The sequence below is a fragment of the Scyliorhinus canicula genome, chromosome 1, assembly GCF_902713615.1.
Source record: "Scyliorhinus canicula chromosome 1, sScyCan1.1, whole genome shotgun sequence".
Classification (NCBI taxonomy): domain Eukaryota; kingdom Metazoa; phylum Chordata; class Chondrichthyes; order Carcharhiniformes; family Scyliorhinidae; genus Scyliorhinus; species Scyliorhinus canicula.
The window spans coordinates 112770861-112787269 of record NC_052146.1 but is presented as its reverse complement, the minus strand read 5'-3'; the positions used below and the strand labels follow the sequence as shown (position 1 = coordinate 112787269).

At 50.4% G+C, this 16409-nt stretch overlaps 1 protein-coding gene across 1 annotated transcript in view; it reads left to right on the top strand.

Annotated features, from left to right (window-relative positions):
- The window catches only part of cnksr1 (connector enhancer of kinase suppressor of Ras 1), a 143874-nt gene that overhangs the window by 115531 nt on the left and 11934 nt on the right, over positions 1-16409 (top strand). Inside the window, exons 14-18 of the mRNA XM_038798021.1 lie at positions 8243-8415; positions 9048-9121; positions 11623-11694; positions 12062-12132; positions 13949-13998. Of these exons, the coding sequence (XP_038653949.1) occupies positions 8243-8415; positions 9048-9121; positions 11623-11694; positions 12062-12132; positions 13949-13998 (440 nt within the window). The remainder of the gene's footprint in view (positions 1-8242; positions 8416-9047; positions 9122-11622; positions 11695-12061; positions 12133-13948; positions 13999-16409) is intronic.

Sequence of the window (16409 nt, the reverse complement as noted above, 5' to 3'; positions counted from 1 at the left end):
GTTAGAATTCAGAGCCCGAGCTGTCCCTGACTGTCAAGCACCAATTATGCTGGTTATGGGTTCTGACTGCTCCTTCTGGTATTTATGGACTACCGAGTGTTCATAAGGTTGGGATAGGTTGCAAATAGAATGACGTGAGACCGTAGAGCAGGGTTTTCCAAACCTTTCGAGCCGCGGAACCCCTGGTGACCTCCCAAGATCATCAGGCACCCCAAGCATTCTCGTCATATTGAAGCCCCTTTTTGCTGCACAATAGCTGCAAACACAGAATTCAAATGGAAACAAGCCATTTCTAGCTATGGTTATACTTATATGGTGTGGGTAATCTAGCTAATAGTAAAATGTTCACTTATTTAAAAAATACTTTGAGCCTTTAATCTTTGTCATTTCAATGCGAGGAATCATGCTGGAAAGATGATTCTCGTATCGGACAAGTGCACCTCCCTCAGACATGTACACAGATACTAACCTCTCTCTCACACACACATTCTCGTCTCTCTCACATTCACACATACCTCTCTCAGTCATCCTTCTCTCTTGCACACACACATCTCTCTCTCGCACATCCCCATCTCGCTCTCTTGGTGTGTGTGAGTGAGAGGACGGTGTGAGTGTGCGTAAGTGAGAGAGGGTTGAGTGCATGTGAGAGAGAGGGGGGGTGAGCGTGAGAGAGAGATGGAGTGAGTGCGTGTGAGAGAGAGAGGGGGCGAGTGCATGTGAGAGAGAGAGGGGACGAGTGCGTGTGTGAGAGAGAGGGGGCGAGTGCGTGTGTGAGAGAGAGAGGGGGCGAGTGCGTGTGAGAGAGAGAGGGGGCGAGTGCGTGTGAGAGAGAGAGGGGACGAGTGCGTATGTGAGAGAGAGGGGACGAGTGCGTGTGTGAGAGAGAGAGGGGGCGAGTGCGTGTGTGAGAGAGAGGGGGCGAGTGCGTGTGTGAGAGAGAGGGGGCGAGTGCGTGTGTGAGAGAGAGGGGGGCGAGTGCGTGTGTGAGAGAGAGGGGGCGAGTGCGTGTGTGAGAGAGAGGGGGGCGAGTGCGTGTGTGAGAGAGAGGGGGCGAGTGCGTGTGAGAGAGGGAGGGGGGTGAGTGCGTGTGAGAGGGAGGGGGGTGAGTGCGTGTTAGAGAGGGGGAGGGGGGTAAGTGCGTGTGAGAGAGAGGGGGTGAATGCGTGTGAGAGAGACGGGGTGAGTGCGTGTGAGAGAGACGGGGTGAGTGCGTGTGAGAGAGAGGGGGCGAGTGCGTGTGTGAGAGAGACGGGGTGAGTGCGTGTGAGAGACGGGGTGAGTGCGTGTGAGAGAGACGGGGTGAGTGCGTATGAGAGAGGGGGTGAGTGCGTGTGAGAGAGGGGGTGAGTGCGTGTGAGAGAGGGGGCGAGTGCATGTGAGAGAGAGGGGACGAGTGCGTGTGTGTGAGAGAGAGGGGGCGAGTGCGTGTGTGAGAGAGAGAGGGGGCGAGTGCGTGTGAGAGAGAGAGGGGACGAGTGCGTGTGTGAGAGAGAGGGGACGAGTGCGTGTGTGAGAGAGAGAGGGGGCGAGTGCGTGTGTGAGAGAGAGGGGGCGAGTGCGTGTGTGAGAGAGAGGGGGCGAGTGCGTGTGTGAGAGAGAGGGGGCGAGTGCGTGTGTGAGAGAGAGGGGGCGAGTGCGTGTGTGAGAGAGAGGGGGCGAGTGCGTGTGTGAGAGAGAGGGGGGCGAGTGCGTGTGAGAGAGGGAGGGGGGTGAGTGCGTGTGAGAGAGGGAGGGGGGTGAGTGCGTGTGTGAGAGAGGAGGGGGCGAGTGCGTGTGTGAGAGAGAGGGGGCGAGTGCGTGTGAGAGAGGGAGGGGGGTGAGTGCGTGTGAGAGAGGGAGGGGGTGAGTGCGTGTTAGAGAGGGGGGAGGGGGGTAAGTGCGTGTGAGAGAGACGGGGTGAGTGCGTGTGAGAGAGACGGGGTGAGTGCGTGTGAGAGAGAGGGGGCGAGTGCGTGTGTGAGAGAGACGGGGTGAGTGCGTGTGAGAGAGACGGGGTGAGTGCGTGTGAGAGAGACGGGGTGAGTGCGTATGAGAGAGGGGGTGAGTGCGTGTGAGAGAGGGGCTGAGTGCGTGTGAGAGAGAGAGAGGGGGTGAGTGCGTGTGAGAGAGAGAGGGGGTGAGTGCGTGTGAGAGAGAGGAGGTGAGTGCGTGTGAGAGAGAGGAGGTGAGTGCGTGTGAGAGAGAGGGGGTGAGTGCGTGTGAGAGAGACGGGGTGAGTGCGTGTGAGAGACGGGGTGAGTGCGTGTGAGAGACGGGGTGAGTGCGTGTGAGAGACGGGGTGAGTGCGTGTGAGAGACGGGGTGAGTGCGTGTGAGAGACGGGGTGAGTGCGTGTGAGAGAGACGGGGTGAGTGCGTGTGAGAGACGGGGTGAGTGCGTGTGAGAGAGACGGGGTGAGTGCGTATGAGAGACGGGGTGAGTGGGGGTGAGTGCGTGTGAGAGAGAGAGAGGGGGTAAGTGCGTGTGAGAGAGAGGGGGTGAGTGCGCGAGAGAGAGGAGGTGAGTGCATGTGAGAGAGAGGGAGTGAGTGCATGTGAGAGAGACGGGGTGAGTGCATGTGAAAGAGACGGGGTGAGTGCGTGTGAGAGACGGGGTGAGTGCGTGTGAGAGAGTCGGGGTGAGTGCGTATGAGAGAGGGGGTGAGTGCGTGTGAGAGAGACATGTTGAGTGCGTGTGAGAGAGACATGTTGAGTGCGTGTGAGAGAGACGGGTGAGTGCGTGTGAGAGAGACGGGGTGAGTGCGTGTGAGAGAGATGGGGGTGAGTGCGTGTGAGAGAGTCGGGGTGAGTGCGTGTGAGAGAGACGGGGTGAGTGTGTGTGAGAGAGACAGGGTGAGTGCGTGTGAGAGAGACATGTTGAGTGCGTGTGAGAGAGACGGGGTGAGTGCGTGTGAGAGACGGGGTGAGTGCGTGTGAGAGAGACGGGGTGAGTGCGTGTGAGAGACGGGGTGAGTGCGTGTGAGAGAGAGGGGGTGAGTGCGTGTGAGAGAGATGGGGGTGAGTGCGTGTGAGAGAGACGGGGTGAGCGCGCGTGAAAGAGAGATGGAGTGAGTGCGTGTGAGAGGGGGCAAGTGCGTGTGTGAGAGAGAGGGGGTGAGTGCGTGTGAGAGAGAGGGGGTGAGTGCGTGTGAGAGAGATGGAGTGAGTGTGTGAGGGAGAGAGGGGGTGAGTGTGTGAGGGAGAGAGAGGGTGAGTGTGTGAGGGAGAGAGGGGGTGAGTGCGTGTGAGAGAGAGGGGGTGAGTGTGTGTGAGAGAGGGTGGGGGGTGAGTGTGTGTGAGAGAGGGTGGGGGGTGAGTGTGTGTGAGAGAGGGAGGGGCGTGAGTGCGTGTGAGAGAGACGGGGTGAGTGCGTGTGAGAGAGGGAGGGGGGGTGAGTGCGTGTGAGAGAGGGAGGGGGGTGAGTGCGCGTGAGAGAGACATGTTGAGTGCGTGAGAGAGACGGGGTGAGTGCGTGTGAGAGATGGGGTGAGGGTGTGTGAGAGAGACGGGGTGAGGGTGTGTGAGAGAGACGGGGTGAGTGTGTGTGAGAGAGACAGGGTGAGTGCGTGTGAGAGAGACATGTTGAGTGCGTGTGAGAGAGACGGGGTGAGTGCGTGTGAGAGAGATGGGGGTGAGTGCGTGTGAGAGAGACTGGGTGAGCGCGCGTGAAAGAGAGATGGAGTGAGTGCGTGTGAGAGGGGGCAAGTGCGTGTGTGAGAGAGGGGGTGAGTACGTGTGAGAGAGACGGGGTGAGTGCGTGTGAGAGAGATGGGGGTGAGTGCGTGTGAGAGAGACGGGGTGAGCGCGCGTGAAAGAGAGATGGAGCGAGTGCGTGTGAGAGGGGGCGAGTGCGTGTGTGAGAGAGAGGGCGAGTGCGTGTGAGAAAGGGGGCGAGTGCGTGAGAGGGGGGGTGAGTGCGTGTGAGAGAGAGAGGGGGTGAGTGCGTGTGCGAGAGAGAAAGGGGGTGAGTGCGTGTGAGAGAGGGGGTGAGTGCGTGTGAGAGAGAGAAGGTGAGAGCGTGTGAGAGAGAGGGGGTGAGTGTGTGTGAGAGAGGGAGGGTGGTAAGTGCGTGTGAGAGAGAGGGGGCGAGTGTGTGTGAGAGAGAGGGGGCGAGTGTGTGTGAGAGAGAGGGGGCGAGTGTGTGAGAGAGAGGGGGTGAGTGCGTGTGAGAGAGGGAGTGAGTGCGTGAGAGAGAGAGAGGGGGTGAGTGTGCGTGAGAGAGATGGAGTGAGTGTGTGTGAGAGAGAGAGGGAGTAAGTGTGTGTGAGAGAGGGAGGGGGGGTGAGTGTGTGTGAGAGAGGGAGGGGGGGTGAGTGTGTGTGAGAGAGGGAGGGGGGTGAGTGCGTGTGAGAGAGGGAGGGGGGTGAGTGCGTGTGAGAGAGGGAGGGGGGTGAGTGCGTGTGAGAGAGGGAGGGGGGTAAGTGCGTGTGAGAGAGGGAGGGGGGTAAGTGCGTGTGAGAGAGGGAGGGGGGTAAGTGCGTGTGAGAGAGGGAGGGGGGGTGAGTGCGTGTGAGAGAGAGGGGGTGAGTGCGTGTGAGAGAGGGGCTGAGTGCGTGTGAGAGAGGGGCTGAGTGCGTGTGAGAGAGGGGCTGAGTGCGTGTGAGAGAGGGGGTGAGTGCGTGTGAGAGGGGAGGGGCGAGTGCGTTTGAGAGAGAGAGGGGGCGTGCGAGTGTGCGAGAGGGAGTGAGTGGGCACGTGCGCGTGTGCAAGAGGGAGTTAGTGCGTGTAAAGGAGAGGGGGCGAGTGCGTGTGAGAGAGAGGGAGTGAGTGCTTGTGAGAGGAGGGGGGTGAGTGCGTGTGAGAGAGAGGGGGGTGAGTGCGTGTGAGAGAGAGGGGGTGAGTGCGTGTGTGAGAGAGAGGGGGTGAGTGCGTGTAAGAGAGGGGGGGCGAGTGCGTGAGAGAGAGGGGGCGAGTGCGTGTGCGAGAGAGGGGGTGAGGGCGTGACAGAGAGAGGGGGGGTGAGTGCGAGGGTGAGTGCGTGTGAGAGAGGGGGTGAGTGCGTGTGAGAGAGACGGGGTGAGTGCGTGTGAGAGAGGGATGAGTGCGTGTGAGAGAGGGTTGAGTGCGTGTGAGCGAGAGGGGGTGAGTGCGTGACAGAGAGAGGGGGTGAGTGCGAGGGGGTGAGTGCGTGTGAGAGAGGGGGGTGAGTGCGTGTGAGAGAGACGGGGTGAGTGCGTGTGAGAGAGGGATGAGTGCGTGTGAGAGAGGGTTGAGTGCGTGTGCGAGAGAGGGGGTGAGTGCGTGACAGAGAGAGGGGGTGAGTGCGAGGGGGTGAGTGCGTGTGAGAGAGAGGGATGAGTGCGTGTGAGAGAGACGGGGTGAGTGCGTGTGAGAGAGGGTTGAGTGCGTGTGAGAGAGGGTTGAGTGCGTGTGAGCGAGAGGGGGTGAGTGCGTGTGAGAGAGACGGGGTGAGTGCGTGTGAGAGAGGGATGAGTGCGTGTGAGAGAGACGGGGTGAGTGCGTGTGAGAGAGGGTTGAGTGCGTGTGAGAGAGGGTTGAGTGCGTGTGAGCGAGAGGGGGTGAGTGCGTGTGAGCGAGAGGGGGTGAGTGCGTGTGAGCGAGAGGGGGTGAGTGCGTGTGAGCGAGAGGGGGTGAGTGCGTGTGAGCGAGAGGGGGTGAATGCGTGTGAGAGAGAGGGGGTGAGTGCGTGTGAGAGAGAGGGGGTGAGTGTGTGTGAGAGAGGGGTGAGTGCGTATGAGAGAGAGGGAGTGAGTGCTTGTGAGAGACAGGGGGTGAGTGCGTGTGAGAGAGGGGGTGAGTGCGTATGAGAGAGATGGAGTGAGTGTGAGAGAGAGAGTGTGAGTGTGAGAGAGAGGGTGTGAGTGCGTGTGTGAGAGAGGGGGTGAATGTGTGTGAGAGAGAGGGGGTGTGTGTGTGAGAGAGAGGGGGTGAGTGTGTGTGAGAGAGGGGGTGTGTGTGTGAGAGAGAGGGGGTGTGTGTGTGAGAGAGAGGGGGTGAGTGTGTGAGAGAGAGAGGGGGTGAGTGTGTGTGAGAGAGAGGGGGTGAGTGTGTGTGAGAGAGCGGGGGTGAGTGTGTGTGAGAGAGAGGGGTTGAGCTCGTGTGATAGAGATGGAGTGAGTGCGTGTGAGAAAGAGGGGGTGAGTACGTGTGAGAGAGAGGGAGGGTGAGTGCGTGTGAGAGAGAGGGGGTGAGTGCATGTGAGAGAGAGGGGTGAGTGCATGTGAGAGAGAGAGGGGGTGAGTGTGTGTGAGAGAGAGAGAGAGGGGGTGAGTGTGTGTGAGAGAGAGAGGGGGTGAGTGTGCGTGAGAGAGAGGGGTTGTGTACGTGAGAGAGAGGGGTTGAGTGTGTGTGAGAGAGCGGGGGTGAGTGTGTGTGAGAGAGCGGGGGTGAGTGTGTGTGAGAGAGCGGGGGTGAGTGCGTGTGAGAGAGAGGGGGTGAGTGCGTGTGAGAGAGAGGGAGGGTGAGTGCGTGTGAGAGAGAGGGAGGGTGAGTGCGTGTGAGAGAGAGGGGTGAGTGCATGTGAGAGAGAGAGGGTAAGTGCATGTGAGAGAGAGGGGAGTGAGGGCGTGAAAGAGAGAGGTGGGTGGATGAATGTGAGAGGGAGGGAGGGTGAGTGCGTGTGCGAGAGAGGGAGGGTGAGTGCATGTGAGAGAGAGAGGGTGAGTGCGTGTGAGAGAGGGAGGGCGAGTGCGTTTGAGAGGGAGGGAGGGTGAGTGCATGTGAGGGAGTGGGGGGTTGGGTGCCTATGAGAGAGAGGGACAGGGAGAGTTGAATGCATGTGCGTGAGAGAGAAAGGGGGTGGGTATGTGTGTGTGTGAGAAGGAGAGAGGAATGGGTGTGTGTACATGTGTGAGAGAAAGAATTCAGAATATCCAATTCACCTAACCAGCACATCTCTCATTAATTAATTAAGTCCTTTGGGACTTGTGGGAGAAAACCAGAGCACCCGGAGGAAACCCATGAAACACTGGGAGAACGCGCAGTCTCCGCACAGACAGTGACCCAAGCTGGGAATCGAACCCGAGTCCCTAGCACTGTTAGCTTCAGAGCCTCGGGTTCAATTCCTGTCTTGGGTCACTATCTGTGCCAAGTCTGCACGTTATCCCAATGTCGGGTCACTCACTCGCTCTCTCCCTCCCTCCCTCCTCTCCCTACATACTTTTAACCATTATTATAGTATATAGTTATTAATTATAATATATTCTATGTATTTATGTATGGAGCGATCTGACAGGACTGTAAGTAGAACAAAACTTTTCACTGTACCTCAGTGCACGTGACAAATCAAATCAAGAGGAGGACAGGGAGCTGCTGTAGTGGAGATGGACGTTGATGGGTGAGTGTGAGTACGTGCAACAAAGAGTACAGGCAGCAGAGTTTTGAACAAATTGTAATTTGTGGAAGGATGGAGACCTGAGGTGATGCATTATTGCTCACCTACCACTTAGAATAGTGTCATTTCTGACGCTGGCACAGTGGTACAGTAGTTAGCACTACTGCCTCATGGCGCCACTGTCCATTGGAGTTTGCACATTCTCCCTGTGTCCGCATGGATTTCACCCCCACAACCCAAAGATGTGCAGGTAGGTGGATTGGCCATGCTAATTTGCCCCTTAATTGGGAACAAAATCAAATTGGGGTCCCTCAAATTTAAAAAAGAATAATGCCATTTTTGAATTTGAATTAAGTTCTTTTCAAAAAAAAAACACACCAACAATGAAATGCATTTGGAAAATTATAGCTAATATCACCTGATACCATGAAGCTACTGGATTGTATTGAAAACCCCTTTAGGGATGCTTGGTCTATCCTATTTGTGACACCAGACAGGCAACCATTGTAGGTCACTTATATTCGATTGATTCTTTACTGTCCACTGAAATGGCCCAACAAGCCAGTCGGAAGTATTAGTATTTAAAAAGTATAAACTTGGACGGAACACTCAGCCATGACCCAGGTACTGGAATTCGACATGAAAAAGAAACACCAGCCAACTTGCCCCTGCAACATTCTCTTCACTAACATCTTCGGACTGCCAAACTAGAGAGCTGTCCCATAAACTGTCAAGCAACATTCTAACATAGTCATATTCAGGGAATCATACCTTATCAGCTAGTGTCCCAGCAGGTGATGGGAGAACCAACAGGAGAGAAAAACCTCCTTCACCTTATTCTCATCAATCTCCCTGTCCATGACACTATTGGTAGGGGTGACCATCGCACAGTCCTTTTAAAAATAAATTCTATTCATTGGGTTAATCTCCTCTTGGGGGTGTTATTTATGTTGTACATTTTTCTACGACAGGGGTAGCGACTGCACTTAGCCGTAGACGGATATCGTGCAGGGACCTGGGTGTGGGCGAATGTTATGGCTGGCTCTGGAAGAAGAAAGAACATTCTAGATTCATGTCACAGAAATGGAAACGCTGCTGGTTTGTGCTGAAGGAACCCACTCTGTACTGGTACAACAGTCAAAATGTGAGTGTGCAGGGACAGTAGCTGTTACAATTGAGCTGCTTGTGCTGGGACCTGTCTCTGACTTCCAGTCCTGCATAGTGCAGGTGTTGCCCGTTTTAAGGAACATCTTGTTTGGAATGCATCTCCATATAATTGGGCTTGTGAGATCATGTAGGCATTGCTACGCAAGACTGAATTTTTCTTGTAACCTAGTGCTGTTTTTGGTTCAGTGCATGGTGTCCTGCTCCTTGTATCATTGCCACCAAAGTTTCCTGGCGCCTTTCCTGTTTTTTCCCCTTTTAGTCACTGACCAGCGACACCCGAGACTGGAACTCTTTTGAGTTTTGGGGGTCTACACAATAATTATCTGGTGATGAATTATTTATTTTTTTGGTTGGGATTGGTGTATGTGTCTTGGCTTTAACTGGGTAGAGGGGGCGGGGGGATGATTTAATTGGATCGGGGGATTGTCTTTGTTCTGGCAGCATGGGGGTAAGAAAATAAGATGATGCTTGTTAAAAGGATCAGAGGAAGATCTGCTGTCTGAACTGTAGGACTGAAAATAAAAGGATGAAACAAGTCTCTGAGTAAATTAATGCCTGTGGTGAATCTCCTGTGTCGCTGAATAACATGCTGTTTGTGGTTCTTGATAGGATGAGAAAGCCGAGGGATTAATCAAATTGTTTTCGTACTCTGTGGAGGCAGCTGGAGAGCACAAGAGAAAATTGTAAGTGTCTGAGACACCCCACCCCCACTCACCCCCTTCATATTGAGTACATCATTGAATGTAAGTGTGGGAGATGTTGGTTGTCCAGTAGGTGAGGGGACAGTGATCAGAGGAATAATTGGTACCAGTTCAGAGTAGCTCTGGTAGAAGGCTGCCCGATTGTTGCCTTGAGCAAGTTAATAGGTGACTTCGGAGAGATGGAAAAGGACAACAGAATTACATTCCCACCAAATTTTTCTAAAAACAGAGCAACAAAGAGTGATACAAAATAGCCACTGAACAGCAATGATGTCAACTTCTGGTGCTGAAGCTATCCATCTCAGCTGAAGTGTGAGATCTGGGTGCTGAGGATTCTTCCTTTTTCTTGTGGTTAATATGAAATCAGCTGAATGATTATTTTGAGGTTTCATGCTAAATCTAGACAGCAGCTTTATTGGTAAAAAAGATACTGAAATATAGAGAAGTTAAGATGTTGAAGGGATGTTTCCTCTTATGGGTGAGTCCAGAACTGGAGGCCCGGTTTCCAAATTCGGGGTCGCCCTCATAGGACAGAAGGGATAAGACTATTTTTCTCTCAGAGGGTTGTGCAACTTCAGACCTTTCTGCGTCAGAAAGTGGTGGAAGCGAGGTCACTGAATATCTTTAAGGGGGAGATAGATTCTCGTTAGGCAAGGGAATCGAAGGTTACCAGGGGTAGATGAGGAACGTGGAACTCATATAAACAGATCAGCCATGATCACATAAAATGGTGGAGCAGCCCCGAGGGGCCAATATGTTTGTATTGGTCTGAACCTGCCTGATTTGCTACATGCATGACACTGAATACTGAAGAAAGCATTCCTTAAACTGAAAGGTCAGTGACTTTCCTTGGATTGCCACCTTGCCATGGTGAAGAGGCTTGAACGCTCTGTTGATGCCGAGAGCAATGCTGTCTTTAGCTCCTGGCAGGGTCACACATGACGGTAAAGTCGGAGAGGAGGAACCAGACAAAGTGCAATCCAAAACAAGTCCTCAACAGCGGATCAGGCAGAAGATACTCATATGGCATTAACAGCTGTGATGGCCGATGAAGGCTGCAGCAGTAGGGAGATCCCCAGTCGTCGAGGTTCCCTTGCCACTTGAACTGGACCTACCCTCTGACAACGACCGTGTGTCTGCTATAAAAACAAATGACTGCGGATGCTGGAATCTGAAACCAAAGAGAAAATGCTGGAAAATATCAGCAAGTCTGGCAGCATCTGTAGGGAGAGAAAAGAGCCAACGTTTCGAGTCCGATGACTCTTTGACAAAGAGTGATCACCACCACTATCTTCAAGAAAGGAGACAAAGTGGACTGTGGGAACTCCCAAGGAGTCATTTCAGAGAGAAGTTCAGAGTCAACCACATTGTTGTGGTTCTCGGGTGACATGTAGGCCAGACCAGATAAGGATGGCAGATTTCCTTCCCGAACGAACAGAAGGGAATGAGATGGGTTCACCATTAGTGAGACCAGCTTTTTAAAAAAAAATGTAGTCATATCCCAGAGTTTTAGCCTGGGCCTCTGGATTACATTTCAGTTACATTATTAGCCAAAACATAGAGTTTAAGAGCAGAGAGATTATGCTGGAATTGTATAAAATGTTGATTATGCTTCAGCTAGAGTATTGTGTGCAGTTCTGGAATCCACATTATAGGAGGGATGTGATGGCACTGGAAAGGGTGCAAAGGAGGTTTACCAGGATGTTGCCTGTGTTGGAGAGTTTTTGAAGGGATTGGATAGACTGGAGTTGTTTTCCTTGACGTATAGGACACGGAGGGGGTACATGATTCAGATGTATAAATTTATGAGGGCCATAGATAGAGTAGACAGGAATAAACTTTGCCCCTTGATGGAGAGATCAATGACCAAGGAGCATAGATTTAAGGTAAAGGGCCGGAGGCTTAGAGAGGATGTGAGGGAAAACCTTTTCCACAAGAGGGTGGTGGGAGTCTGGAATTCACTGCTTGAAAGCGTGGTGGAGGCAGAGAACCTCATAACATTAAAGAAGTATTTAGATGTATATTTGCGATGCCAAGGCATACAAGGCTATGGGTCAAGTGCTGGAAAATAGGATTAGAATACTCAGGTTGTTGATTTTGACTGGTGTAGATGCAAAAGGCCGAAGGGCCTTGTCTGTGCTGTAGATCTCGATGACTCTATTATCACTACACTACTATCTCCCTATGATTACTGTTGCTTCTGCCAGCAGAAAATCTCTCCCTAGTGTATCAAAACCCTTATATAATTTCAACTGTTATGAGAGGGAGCAATCACAGATTTTCTAATCTCTCCACATAACTTAAGCCTCAACTTTCAAATCAATCGTCTCTGCATTCTATTCAAGATTCATTGATTGAAGACGTGAACTCAATGTGATAGTTAATCAAGTGTAAACAGCCTGTTTGGGGGGGGTGGGTGGATGACTGCGAATAATTCAGTGTCTTTTAACTTCTAGTCGTGCTATCTTCCCTTCTGTTTCCAGTGTATTTCAGCTATGTCACCAAAAGTTCAAGTCCTTCGTCTTTTCAGCGGACAATGTAGATGAAATGAGGAAGTAAGTAGCTGTTCATTTCTAGGTACCCTCTGCAAACTGTACAATAACATTGGCTCAACGCCCTGAAACAGCTGCACTGATATTGTTCCAAACTCAAAATATTGTACGTATTGAAAAACTAAATTGAACAAACTGAATAATAACTGTTCTCTAGTTCCCCCTCCTGGAAAATAATATAAAGCAGCCTGGATTTTTATCCATGCGAGTCTTGAGATAGCTTGCTTCTCTCTGTCTGATCTATATTCTAAAAGACAATGCCTCCTGTTAATGCGAACACAACATCTTTTAGGAATATCACAGATGCTGTCTTTTGTTGCTCAGTATGGTCTGCAGTGTCTCTGGTTCTGACTCTCTTCTTAATCTGTAGATGGATTAATAGTCTCATCAGTGCCACCCAAAAATACAAAGCCGAGAAACACTCCGAAAACAAAGAGGAAGGTGAGAAGCTCTGAGCAAAACAGTTTTCCGAGAGTTCTGCCCCAACTCCGAGTATATAGAATTATTGACTGAGGCGTTGAATGGAGCAAGAACTGTGGCCAGGCAATTGCTGCATAATCCTTTACTGACAGACACAGATACTGCTCCATTTGAGAAGCAAGCACCCACTGGAAAAGGCAACCTAACTGAATTTATAATTGATAAGCTGCTGGGTTCACTGCTGAGTGTGTGCTGTAAACAGAGTAATGGGGAACCAGTTCAATTACAAATATTCAAATTATGCCATAACAGATTGCAATTTACAAATAATGGCATTACTAATCTGTCCTGAATGAAATGAGCTCTCCTGGTGCCTGTCTAGATAAATGCACTGCCTGTTTGGTATTCAAAAGTGCAAGGTGCTAGATTCTGAATCCAGTCTGTGTTGAATCAGATTATCACAAAGGGAGTGCTGCAATTAAATACCCTTGTATTAGGAGTAAAAGTACCAGGAAACCAACACTTCCACCTCTATCCAGTCATCTCTACTGCAAAGTCCATGCGTGGATGTCTTGAGGAACGAATTCTGATTGGTTGTGAAGCTTCCACTCTCAGATGTGAAGACTGCCCGTACCTAGAGCCATGAGATTTTAATATTTGCCTGAGAAGGGGTGGCACGGTGGCACAGTGATTAGCACCACTCCCTCTCAGCACCAGGGACCCGTGTTCGATTCTGGCCTTGGGTCTGTGTGGAGTTTGCCTGTTTTCCCTGTGTCTGAGTGGGTTTCCTCCGGGTGCATGGTATCATCCCACAGTCCAAAGTTGGGTGGATTGGCCATGCTAAATTTCCCCTTGGTGTCCAAGATGTGAGGGTTGGGTAGGGTTGTGGGGGGTGGGTTTAGGTAGGGTGCTCTTTCAGACGGTCCGTGCAGACTCGATGGGCCAAATGGCTCCCTTCTGCACTGCAAGGGTTCTATGGTTTCTATGACTTGGCCTCCATTCAATTTTGCTTCTAAGAGATGGCACCTTCAACAGTCCGACATCCCCTCAGTACTTCACTGAAGTGTTAGCATACATTTAAGTGCTCAACTGTTTGAGTGGGGCTTGAACCCATGACTTTCTAATCCAAAGGTCGACTGCTACCCACTGAACATAGCTGAAGTCTTTCCCAGACATGTTTAATCAGACAGAATGATGTCACAAAGCAGCTGCAGATCTGCAGACTATTTCTTCTTCAAAATCAAGTCCGTTAGATTTTACATTATGCTAATTCCATTTGGATAGTTTTCCTTCCCATCTTACCTTACGTTACTGACTCTGACTGGGATATAGATTTCATATGGATTGGACACTTTCTCCAATGCCTCACTCAAGTGGCCAATGTTTGTGAGCCAAAATAGTGAATGTTGGGAGCATACCACACTCTGGAGGACAGTATAGTCTGACCAAATCCTGACTTTTCCCTGATGTTGCAGCCCAAACACTGATCCAGCCAGGATCGACTAATTCAACACCGACTGGTGGAACCCCAGATTTCTTGGTTTGTCTGGTCACCTCCTCATAGAATACACTCATGTGCCTTGAAGAACAGTTAGAAATATTTGAATCTATTTCTCTTTTACTTTAGGTAAGGTTGAATCAGGGTTACTGTTCTCATGGGGATTGGGGATAAAATGTATTTTCTTTGTTGTAATATATATTCCGTCCACAGGAGGGGGGTGTAAAATCATGTTGAGTGCAGCTTGGTACTTTATGCCCAAGCTTTTGTATAAAAAATGAAATAATGTTGTTGTGTTTGACTCTGCTTTTGTTAAAACTGAAATCTGTCCTACTTTAGACTATTGGAGCGAGACAGAGACTGAAGAATACGATGATCCTAACTACCCTGTGAGTACTGTCAGTGTGAGAATGAATAGAAAACGGGCAAAAGAATTATAAACTGTTTCAGTGAAAGCTGGAAGAGGAAAATATCCCTGAATACTATCAGCTGATACACTAACCTGGAACTTGGTGTAAGGGGTGATAGGGAGTTAAGGTGGCGTGTAGCACTGAGTTGCAGGCTAAGGAAATACTTGGAGTATGAAATTTAATCTCGTACTGGTCTGGCATGTCAGTACATTATGATTTATAACATAAGAATAAGGAGCAGGTGTAGGCAAATAAGTCCATCGAGCCCATTCCACTGTTCAACACAATCATGGCTGATCTCCTCTCAGCCTCAACTCCACTTTCCTGCCTATTCTTCATAACCCTTCAACCCATTACTAATTAAAAATCTGTCAATCTGCTCCTTAGATTTGCTCAATGTCTTGGCTGTGGTGATATGCATATGCATAGTAATGCATATAGTTAGATATACAACCTCCGACCAGCAGGTGGGAAAAGAGATCCACCATGCGACTCCACAGAATCGGGAGTTGGTAGTAAGTCATACTAGAGGACAGTCGCATTAGAAGCAGCTATTCATTATCGTTTGTATTATAGTTCGTTAGTTATCTTTCCACGTGTTCATTTTGTTAATAAACTGTCTTACTAGTCAAAGATAACTAAGATGTTCTGTGTGCATCTTTACCATGGCCACAACACAGAACATAACATGGTACTAGGTGTTTGGAACAATTGAAGATAACTACGGAGAAGACAGGACAAAACCAACTGAAAGAAAAAATAAAATTCTTCCTCCTACCTGGTAAACTACTGGCAACTGGAACTCAACGCACGGAAAGACTGTGAAATTAGAAATGGAAGGGCAGCATGGTGGCGCAGTGGGTTAACCCTGTTGCTTCACGGTGCCGAGGTGCCAGGTCCGATCCCGGCTCTGGGTCACTGTCCGTGTGGAGTTTACACATTCTCCCTGTGTTTGCGAGGGTTTCGCCCCCACAACCCAAATGATGTGCAGGCTACGTGGATTGGCCACGCTAAATTGCCCCTTAATTGGAAAAAATCAATTGGGTACTCTAAATTTATTTTAAAAAAAGAGAAATGGAAGGTCTGAAGGCACCCCACTAGCTTCAAGTCATTGGTAATGAAGACGAGAATTGGCGTGTTTTTAAGCAGCAATTCAAACTTGCAGCCATTGGCCTGCAGGCACCTGATGAGAGGTGTATTGCATTGCTGCTCTTGGTAGCAGGTCCTCAAGCCATCAAAATTTATAATACCTTCGCGTTTGACAGTGAAGCAGAAAGCAAAATCTTCGATGAAGTAATTAAATACTTTGAATGGCATTGCTCCCTGAAAAAAAAAGAAACATTCAAGCGGTATATGTTGCACACGCGTACTCAGAAGACAGCCGAATCTTTCGATAGCTTTCTAACCGACTTGCAATTGAAGGCGCAGTCGTGCAATTTCAGTACGCTAAAGTCGTCGATGATCCGCGATCAGATAGTGTTCGGGATATCGAATGATAAGGTACGTGAAAGGCAATTGAGGGACGAAGAGCTTCAATTAGAAAACGCTACCAAGATCTGTCATGCAAGCGAGCCAGCTGCACAGCAGATTTGTACGCTCAACCTGAAACATTTTGCTGCCAATGTGGAAGAAGACACCACACCATAAGCTTTGTGGTGCATTCCAATAGGAAATGTGGTCCCAGTGCGGGCGGCCATTTTAAATGGCTGACCGGGCCCACCATTTTGTGCCAGTGATGCAGCAATCGACATGGGCCACGACAATGTCCAGCATTTGGGACGGTGTGTTCCAAGTGTGGCAGAACAAATCATTTTGCGAGGCAATGTTTTTCATGTCCAACTGGGGACCAAACAGGATCAGTTAACATGATTGATGAGATGTGCATCAAAGACCTGTTTTTTGTGGATATGATTTCGATGGAGGACACGATGAGTCCGACCATGCAGTGAAGAAGTCTCGCGTACCAGTTGCAGCAGTACTGATCGTGATCTTGACTCCATAGAAGACAGTTAGACGATTCCATAGGTGATCAATGACACTTTAATTAAACGCAAGCCTGACACGGGACCGAGACCAACCTTATCAGTTTGTCAGTTTTGAACAGGCTGAGAGTCAAACCGACAGTCGTCAATCAAACAAGACTGCTGAAAGACTACAATGGGAAGGAGATTGCAATATTAGGAGCATGTGAACTCGTAGCATGGGTACACAACAGAAATCACGGCATAACATTTTCCATTGTGGACACAGAACAGGCTCCATCATAGGAACAGAAGTGTGTGTGGCACCGTACCTAGTTGAGCGGCTGTACATTCCAGCCTGCGCTACGACAGGGGATGATTGCAAATGGCAACGGGATGAAGTGGCACAGTTATCCGATAAGGTAAAAG